This window comes from Antennarius striatus, chromosome 22 (assembly GCF_040054535.1).
Source record: "Antennarius striatus isolate MH-2024 chromosome 22, ASM4005453v1, whole genome shotgun sequence".
Classification (NCBI taxonomy): domain Eukaryota; kingdom Metazoa; phylum Chordata; class Actinopteri; order Lophiiformes; family Antennariidae; genus Antennarius; species Antennarius striatus.
Window position 1 is genome coordinate 3,631,666 of NC_090797.1, and position 10,231 is coordinate 3,641,896.

General features: G+C 48.7%; 1 protein-coding gene and 1 non-coding gene across 2 annotated transcripts; one reads left to right on the forward strand and one right to left on the reverse strand.

Moving 5' to 3' along the window:
• The first annotated feature begins 664 nt into the window (after nt 1–664).
• gpr37b (G protein-coupled receptor 37b) lies at nt 665–8,961 on the forward strand. The gene is made up of 2 exons (XM_068307138.1): nt 665–2,115; nt 8,115–8,961. Exons 1-2 carry the CDS (start codon nt 1,045–1,047, stop codon nt 8,931–8,933), a joined length of 1,890 nt encoding a protein of 629 aa, XP_068163239.1. The 5' UTR covers nt 665–1,044; the 3' UTR covers nt 8,934–8,961.
• On the reverse strand, nt 5,735–5,806 carry trnae-uuc (transfer RNA glutamic acid (anticodon UUC)). The gene has a single exon. It is a non-coding gene; the product is annotated as a tRNA-Glu (tRNA).
• Nucleotides 8,962–10,231: the final 1,270 nt, after the last annotated feature.

Here is a 10,231-nt window from a genome sequence, read left to right on the forward strand (position 1 = left end):
TCAGATCCTCTGAATATTCGAACCTCAGATCAATTACTTCATCTACGAGTTTCTTTTCTTGCTAATCAAGTACAAAACTCCCCATGAAGGAGGATTACTACACTAATTTCCCTTTAATTGAAACTGAATGACATATGTTTAAATACTCTCCAAGAGCGCCGATGTCACAGCGCCGCCTGCGCGTAAAAATTAAACGCTGGGAATTTATAAACGCGCGTCTGTCGGGCGTGGCTGGCTTGTCTGCCGGGGGTGGGGGGGTTTATGCTGCAGCCGTAGTCTGCTCCGGGGCTGCTGGATATACCGTGATGGATGTGGAGTGACAGATCGAGGTTAACCGCCAGGGGAGTCCATTTTCTTCAGGCGCACAGCCTCTCGAGAAGAAGAGAAGGAGAGGAGGTGGGACGCTGGACGCGGAGGAAGGAAGCGGCGAGAATCAGACAGATATCCACCCCTCCTTCTTTCCCTCTCTCTGTATCTCTCTCTCTAGTCCTTTGCATCACAACCTAGTGGGCTTTACCCGGACTGCACCGCATTGGCGCTGCCACCGTCAGTCGACCCAACCCACCGCAAAAAAAACAAACGCGCTGACAGAGGAGGAGAAAGAGTCGCTGCTTTTTTTTTTTTTTTTTTGGAAGCTATTGCTCACAGCTGGTGGGAACCGGGTTGCTGAGGGGGGTATGCAGCAGTTCTCTCCTTCTTCCCTCCATCGGGTGGATCGGGACTCTGATTCGCTCTCCTGCTCGGTCAAGACTTTGGACGCGGGAGTGACTCGCAGAGGAGGAGGAGGAGGAGGAGGAAGGTACGATTTGGAGATTGCTGCATAGCGCACGGAAAGAATCGAGACAAGGCTTAAGTTTGAAGACCTCACATCATGACTGTGGCTGTCTTATTGAAACCTTGAGCACCCCCCCAACCCTCACTCTCCTCCCCGTGTTCTGTGTCCATCATGGGTGTAGACTGAATGGAAGAGTATCCCCCGCGTTGCCACAGAGATACGACTATGTTGTGAGGATTAAACTGCGCTCAGTCATTCCTAGCTGGACCATGCAGGTTCTGCCTCCTCGGACGTTATTTGTGTTTTTGGTCCATATACAAGTATTATTATCTACTAATAATGGAGAAGTGCGGACTAAAGAGGACGGTAACACCAGTGAAAACTCTCCCGGTAGTTTCCACGGTTCTCTCCGGGAGAGTCGACCAAGTAAAGCCAGGGACAGCGCGCTCTCGCTGGGGCGCGCCACAGGTGCGTCCTCGGCGGAGCTGCAGGCGCAGCGGGTGATTATCAGGGGGACCCCCAACTCCACGCACCCCTGGAAGAGGGTCACGGAGGAAGAAACGTGGCAAATTGGACACAACAAACGCGACTTAATTAGAACTGTGACATCCATGGAGGATCCCAACGCCGCCTCACACTGGGGCCCAACGCGCCGCCATAATAAGAGGATAAAGTTGAATGGTACGGGGACGCCAGCAGGTGGGCACCACAATACGGCAAAGCTCTCCTCATCAATGGGTTGGGGAGATTGGGGGGGAAGAGGGGGACCCCAGGAGGAGGAGGAGGAGGAGGAGGGAGACAGGCACAAGAGAGGCACAAAAGAGGAGCAGAAGAAGGCGGCGAGGAGGGGGAGAAACCGCCTCAACAAAAGTTCAGCGGCGGCTCAGCATCACGCTCCACCGTGGGAAACCCTCCCCAAGCCAGTGGCCCTCACCTCCACCGACCTGCCCTTTGACCTCCTCACCAGGAGGACCGAGTTCTTCACGTTCAGGGAGGATAACCCCTGGGACGCCACGCCGATCACCCCACCCAACTCGCCGGATTTCGGGGACGAGATCAAAAACCCCTTTTACCCGGTGACCAGCGAGACCTACGGGGCGTACGCCATCACGTGTGTCTCCGGGGTTATTTTCCTGGTGGGGGTAGCGGGGAACGTCGCCATCCTCTGCATCGTGTGCCAGAACTACTACATGAAAAGCATCTCCAACTCGCTGCTGGCCAATCTGGCCGTCTGGGATTTTGTGCTCATCTTATTCTGTCTGCCTATGGTGGTTTTTCACGAACTGACCAAGTCCTGGCTGCTGGGGGAGTTCACCTGCAAAGTGGTCCCTTATGTGGAGGTAATTTATTTATTTTCTATCCGTGCGTTTTCATGAGGTTTAGAAGAAATGCCCACGGGCAGCGCCTTCTGCGGCGATGACAGATGGTAACTGGGGGGGCTCCTCTTACTATCATTTACATATCATCCAACCTGAGCCGAGCGTGATCGCGCCTCTGTGGTGACAATAGGGACTAATCTGGAGGATTTTCAGGCGTGAAAAATGAAGTTTCACACTGTCTCAGCCGGAGAAGATGGACGTACAGAGATAAGTTTCAGCTTTTACGCGCTAAATAAGGCCAAAAAAAAGCAGGCGTTGTATTGGATGTCACCTCAGCCAATAGCAACCTCTTATGTCGGTCACTTGTACACCTGCCGCTGGAGCGGAGAGCCCCCCCCCCCTCCAGGCACAGACACCGGAGTACAGACCAGGATGTAGGGCGATAACTAACGGCCTCATTCATTCGCTCCGGTTTAGAGACTCTTCAGTTGTCTTACAGTTAGTCTTGCAAACACACACACACACACACACACACACACACACACACACACACACACACACACACACACACACACACACACACACACACACACGTTGTCTCTTTGTTTCCATGTTTGTCTACCACGCATGGATGGATGTTTGTACTCTCCCCGTTGTGCGCAACCTGCAATTACACCAGTGTCAGATTCACCTGCTTGGTGGAGACCTTTTGTCTGAAACGGGGGGGGTGGGGGGGTCTGTCTGCTGAAGGGTCTTGAGTTGAGTCAGGTTTGAATAGCCATGTTCACAATCTAACCTGAGGAAGGGGGGGGGGTGACGAGCACACGTGGTTTTCATGAAGAGAATGCATCCAAAATGATCAGCGGAGCCCCCACCTGAGTGGTTTATTGCGCGTGACCACAGGATATTATCCAATCACTTCCCACCAATGGCCTTTCCTGGACCCCACGGCGCGCGAGACATCTGTCTGTCTCCTGCGCGTCATCGCATTGCGCGTGCATGTGCAGCTCTAGGCCCCGTGCGTGACGCAACCCGGGACGCGCACACGCAATTTAGCATGCGTGCATGTGCGTGAGCAGAAGACGGTGTAGATAGTGTATGTCGGTCGACCCCCCCCCCCCCCACACCCATGAGATGCTACCTTCAGGGAGGCCTTGTTTAATTCAGTGTTTAGTGGACCTGGAATTTTCCGGATCTCGGTTGGAGATGTGGAAAAAAAAAACACGACGGGGAAACTGTAAGAAAGAAGCACAAATAAAGATGATAAAGAAGGGTTTACAGGCAGTCTTCATTCACACTCCTGTTTCACCCCCCCCCCCAACACACACACACACCTCCCCACCCCACCGCCACACCCCCAGGTAGAGGCAAATTCAGACACAACTAATGCGCAATAATTGTTTTGGGGGTTTTTTGCACCTGGCGTGTCGATTAGGATAAGGATTTCAAGTTTGTGTGTGTGTGTGTGTGTGTGTGTGGTGGTGGGGGGGGTAAAATAACAATGAGCGGGTTTGAGTGTTTTCTACAACAGCGGTGGAGGGAAATGAATCATGTCGCGGTAAGACGGTGATTTAAAGTTCTTTTGTCTCATTATCACCAAATTAGGAGACGTTTATAAATCATCTGAAAAGAGCAGACAGGAGGGGAATGTCACACACTGGCAGGAAGTGACATCATTTTGACACGTTTTGCACAAAGTGACCAAATCACAATCACACATTTGGTGTCTCTGCATCCGGCCACGTGTGTCTGACTACCCGTCAATCCGAGCATCTACCCCCAACCCCCCCCCCAACCCCAACCCCCCCAGGATCATCCAGGTGGGTGGGATGGTCGCGTCTTCTCTCTGATCACTGTGGCTGTTCTCCCTCTCTCCTCTCTCTCTGCATCAGCTATCTGTGACTAGAAACAAGCCTGGAGGGTTGGCACACACACACACACACACACACACATACACACACACACACACACACACACACACACACACACACACACACACACACACTTTCTCCTATATGCTGACTGCTCATTTACAGCTGTTGCATAGATATTGCATTAAGGCGTGAACACAAATTAAGCGCAGAGACGCGTGCTGGATGTTTGGCCCCCGTCTATTAGGCGCATGGATGGTTGTTAATCAGAAGATACGTTAATTGTTCAGAGGATGGGCAGCAATTAGAGGCTGTGCATAATGCATTACGGTGAGTCCACTCAGTCAGCTATTTGTCCGGCGTTGAATATATAACACTGTGTTTCAGATGGGGAGACAAGCATCATTAGGCAAAGATTACACTCCCCCGTTGGATTGAATTAGTCCAATAGATAATCATCCCTGTAAATAGGAATCAGGAATCGGGTGAATTGGATGGTTAGAATCATGAATTATGTCGATTTACCGGATCCTCATGGACATGGAAGAGGCAGAACTGCTGGTCGGCCTTCAGAGAAGAGGAGAAAGAAAATACTGGGTTTTGTTCTGCTATCAACACAACGCTCTAAGACAAGGATCGATGATCTGGAACCGGACAGGGGCTACTGTACACCCAAGATCAGAATGCAATGCCAGGAGGCGGTGGAGTTCGGGGAGGAGAGGGGGGGGGGGCAGCTCAAGGTGCTCAAAATATAATTTTGTGGATGAGAAATTTATGGTGCAAAGAAAACAAAATCCTGTCCAAAAACAGTAGAATTGAGTAGAATAATAATTTAGTTTTGCTCCCAGTTTTGAAGAAAAGAATATCAGAAAGAAAAACAACCTATACAGTATTTTCAGCATTATAAGGCGCACATAAAAGCCTTTCATTTTCTCAAAAACCGACAGTGCGCCTTATGTTGTATGTGACATTTATGCTGAATGCATCAATGCATCGATATGCTGGTGTGTGCAACTTATATATGAGATGAGTTATTAATAATTCTGCATGAACGTGTCTCTGCACAGTCCTGTATACTGGCGTAGGTGTGTAGCTCTATCAGTTTCCTGTCGGTGCCAGAGACCCCGCTGATGGGCGGATGGTGGTTGTCAGGGTCTTTCAGGTCTGCATGGACAACAACCAGAGCAGCCCTTTGTCTTGATGGTTAATAACTCTACGCCTGTTGTTGTGTCTCCACATGAGTCCATTCATCACCCGATAACGCCCATTATCCCTGACGTCGGCTGTAGTCGCCGAGTGGCTCCACCAGCTCTCACTAAGACCTAATTAATAATACAAGGCTTTGTGCCACCGGTTTGCAAGACCTTTAATCAGGAAGTTAATGGGCCGTTATTAAAAACAGCGCCAGGGGAAAATGTCTTTTCTCACCTGCTGCGCGGAGAGATGGCCAACATCCCGGAAAACATCTGTTGAGGATGAAATGGCTTTTTATCGTTGTCGTTTCGAGCTCCCAATGTCCAAGGCTGAGAAGAAATAGATGGTAGAAAGCAGAAGGTGTCGGTGTCATGACAGGTGAAATTATAAATGAAGAAGGTCAATGCAAAAATTCGGACTACTAACCCAGCTTAGCTTAGCATCAGAAACACGGGAAACACTTTGTGGTTTTTCTGGGGGGTGATATGTAAAAGGTTGTCTGCATAAAGCTGGATTTAAAACAACTTCTGGTATGATATAAAGTGAGCTACCGCTAAAATAAGTTAGTTCTTTGGTTCCCATACCGGGAGTCGAACCCAGGCCGCCTGGGTGAAAACCAGGAATCCTAACCGCTAGACCATATGGGAACTATATGCTCACTGTTTATTTATAAAAATAAAACAAGGCGTCAGGTGTAGTTGCAATTCTAGGTGAGAAAGCACATATAAATATGTCTAAAAACTTAAACTATTAAAGACATTTTCTAGTAGATAATAACTCAAGGGACACTCATAGATCACCTACAGTACCTCCACCGTTAGCCCAAGTGTGACGGAGTGTGAGTTGCTGTTTGTCTTTCCTGTGGCCTTGCGATGAGCTGGCGTCTCATCTGGGGTGCACCCCGCCTTTAGCCCGTAGGCAGCTGAGACAGGTTCCTGCAGACCTGCGTAAAGCAAGGCAGATAGGCAGAAGATGGATGGATGGTTGATAGGTGGTGATTTGTTTGTAAGACTTTGGTATCAGAAGATGATTGGCTGACTCTGAAGACATGATTGGATGGATGAGAACAGCTGATTTGACCTCCAGATCGTGTTTGCAGGAACATAATCATCACCCCTCTGAGGACGTCTCATCTCACCACTCTGGTCTGTGTTTAACCCCCCCCAGGCTCAATCTCGTCCTTTCTTTCCCTTCTCCATTCTTTCCATTTGTCACTTTGTCATTTGCATACCCCCCCCCCCATTCCACAAACACACACTCACAGAGCAGCATCACCCCACCATGTCTGACTTTCATGTCCCCTACAGGACAAAGCTACGCTTGTTCCTCCTGCCCGCTCTGATGTTCCTCGCCCTCCAGCCCTGTTGTCCTAACCAATGAAATATTCACCATGTGCACGCATGTGTCCGTGTGGTGGGTGTGCATGTATGTGCACACTCATAGCTGTCATATATTGGGACAGGTGGCGTGCCGATCCCGTACGTCTAAACTTGATTTTCTACTCATGTGGTGCTACGGGGAATAATTCAGGCCATTTAATTAATTACATCTGGAATAAACTCATTGTTGATCTCCAGCAGGCACAATGAAATCTATTTCTAGGCCTCGACCTCCTGGTGAGTAAACTGTGTCTTGAGAAATCAGGTAGAAACTCCAGCGAGTTGTTATCCACAGCGATGGGTGAGTCATTGCTGCTGTGTGTCAGCATCAGCCGCCGGTGGCAGGTAAAACGTGTTCCTTTCCATTTTATTTTATTTCTTCGAGTCAGAAACAAGATGACGCCGTCGCCATCCTTTTTGAACTTCAGTGCATTGCATCTATTTTTTATTCCTGTGTATTTCAATGGATTGGAATGTTTTTCATTGGAGAAAGATGCCGTCAGCTTAAAAGGGCGCAAATCCTTCTGTATTTGCCGAGATTTAAAATTTCTCAAATCCCACCAGTGCCGCTCTTCTCAACAAAATTAAAGGAATTTACATAAATTAGCAATATTTATTGAATTCTAATAAATAAAGCTTCTAAGGGGTCGGAGTGTGCACGCATCCGGACGTACAGAGCATCAGGCGGCGTCTGTACATCAATATCTGTCCAGGAAGTGTGTGTTTAGAGCACCGAAGCCTCATCTCTCTCTGGGGGCCATCTGGGAAAGCTGGCTGCTGTAATTAAATTTGATATGAAAGGAGGAACAAAGAGGAATGGATGGGGAGGGGGGGGGGGTGTTTGACGGGGAACAGAGGCAAAGGTGGGTAAAGAGAGGAGCCACAGTTAAGATTAAGCAAAGGTAACTGAGTTGAGATGGGATGGAAAGATGGAGGATGAGGATCAGCTGTTGTTCAAGCAGATTGGGTGCCGCTGGCGAAAAACAAAAAAAAAATCATGAAAGCGACTGGTTCACGCGAGGACGAGCTCAGGCGTAGACTGCAGGGGAATGTTTTGCAGGGTTTTTCCACTCAGATAGAAAAATCTAATCCAGCAGATGCTTTCCCCAAGCATGAGGAGGGAGACAATTTACACACTCTTTACATAGAGCAGGTTAAGGCAGAACCTGGTAGGAGTTTAGCTCTGGTAAGGTAAAGGATATTTTCAGAACTTTAAATAGTCGTAGAAACGAATGTGGTGACTTTTAATCCGGTCTCTTTCTAGAGTTGTTTCTATTTCCGTTTGTCTGGCTTGTTTCCGCCTCACACACACGTTCAGGGATAGGAGTCGGTGGTAATAGCAGCTTACCGCCTTCCATTGTGCTCCTGTGGCTCCACTGCTTGTAATTACATCTGTGTCAGGTGTACATAAAGACCCTTAGCATGACTGTGTTTCCTGCTTTGTTAGTGTGTGGGGCCACAATAATAGGTATTTTCTACAAAATCTGTTGACCCCTTCTTGTTCTTTCGCACAAAAGTTTAAGAAACATCATGATTCAAAAGAACTGAAACGCCTTCTGATTGTCTGTTTTCTCAGGTTGCCTCCCTCGGCGTGACCACCTTCACCCTGTGCGCTTTGTGCATCGACCGTTTCCGCGCGGCGACCAACGTCCAGATGTACTACGAGATGATCGAGAACTGCACCTCCACCACCGCTAAACTAGCCGTCATTTGGATCGGCGCTCTGCTCCTCGCCCTCCCGGAGCTCCTCATCCGACAGCTGGTGGTGGAGGACTCGGAAATGCCCGACGAGCCTCCGCTGGAACGTTGTATCATCCGGATATCCACCTCGCTCCCCGACATGCTCTACGTGCTGGGCTTGACCTACGAAGGCGCTCGGATCTGGTGGTGCTTCGGGTGCTACTTTTGCCTCCCGACCCTTTTCACCATCGGGTGTTCTTTGGTGACGGCGCGCAAGATCCGCCGCGCCGAGCAAGCCAGCGTGCGCAGCAACAAGAAGCAGATCCGGCTGGAGAGCCAGATGAACTGCACCGTGGTTGCCCTGGCGATCGTCTACGGCGCTTGCGTGGTGCCGGAGAACATCTGCAACATCGTTTCCGCCTACATGGCGGCGGGCGTCCCCGAACACACCATGTCCGTCCTGCACCTCCTCTCCCAGCTGCTGCTGTTCTGTCGAGCTGCCGTGACCCCGGCCCTGCTGCTCCTCCTGTGTCGGCCCCTGGGCAGGGCCTTCCTGGACTGCTGCTGCTGCTGCTGCTGCTGCAACCACGCGCCGTCTTCGGCCACGGCCAGCGACGATAACGAACACGAGTGCACGACCGAGCTGGAGCTGTCGCCGTTCAGCACCATCCGCAGGGAGCTGAGTAACTACACGCCCGCCGGCTCCAACTGCTAAAAAGTGGGGATTCCTCATCAAGGGGATCGAAGATCTCGCTGGGAGAGGTTTTTTTTTTTTGCCTTACCGAACCTGGTCACAGTTTTAAATGGGTGCATGAACGCAAATGAATGATGATCAATCACATTCACATCTTTTCATCAACACAATTATGCATATTTACAGCTGTATAACCCCCTTATTTCCCCCAGGAACACTAAGAAAACAAGAGTCAGGACGTATTTTTTAGCAATCCTGCCTGGAACCTTAAAAACTCACACACTCACCTCAGAGACCTTGTATTTAAAAAAAAAAAAACAACACTTTGGACATTTGATCTTTTATTCCGCCTGATGTCTGGCTCCTCTCTTCCGAGGATTAAATCGGGTTAATTACCTTATTCTGGAGCCGAAAATAAAAATCTGTTGAGGCTCCTTTAGGCGTTGCGACATCAAAGGCAAATAAAGGTGATAATATTTATACAATTAAATGTGTATGTGGAATTTGGAAACTCAAGTCCAATCATCTTCTAAACATGGTACTGTTCCCTTTATGGGAATGAACTAATCCTGGGGCGCAAACCTTGAGTAAGAACACAGCATCCAAATAGCATATTATAGGCTAACACTGCCTATAGAAATGTATATATATACAGTTCATGTAATGCTGCACACATGGGAACAAGGCTCATGATAATTAAACTAATCAGGGCATCTCTGCTGTGATGAGTTTGCGAGAGGAAAAACACAAAAGGGAGGGAAACGGCAAATCAAAATGTGCACAACATTTATACAACTTGTTGGAAAACCTCCAGCTCACTCAGAAATAAACTGGGCTGGTCTCAGAGACACGTAAACACAGACACGAGCGGAATTAAAAGGTTTGGGACGGACTAATCGACGTTTAACAAGAGTGACACGAGCGGAATGGAAACGTTAAAATCGAACGGAGCGAGTATAAAATCGAATTGGATGAAACGGAACACCGAGGGATGGACTGTGGACTGGACTGAGGATAAAATCTGCACTACACTGTTGTATCATGTAACGCCTTATACTGGGCTGTATAGATACTGTACACTTATTTTTGGTGCTCTTATGATGAATGCACTGTAAACCACCAAATCCATCAACTCGACTTAGAATTCCAAGTACTTGAATTGCGCTCTGTTTTGTGGTCAAGAAGACAGATTACAGTTTGACTCTGGGGTACGTGAACAATAGTCGAGTGGAGCAGCAAGAAAAATCAATGTAGATTCACCTGAACTCCAACTACAGTAAGTGGTTTATGAATTAAAAAGTATCTTGATATTGTGTTGT

Bases quoted from the DNA above. Each gene is read 5' to 3' on its own strand.
- gpr37b (XM_068307138.1), top strand. From the start codon at position 1,045: ATGCAGGTTCTGCCTCCTCGGACGTTATTTGTGTTTTTGGTCCATATA. The intron at 2,116-8,114 runs GTAATTTATTTA...CTGTTTTCTCAG, and splicing joins AAGTGGTCCCTTATGTGGAG to GTTGCCTCCCTCGGCGTGAC.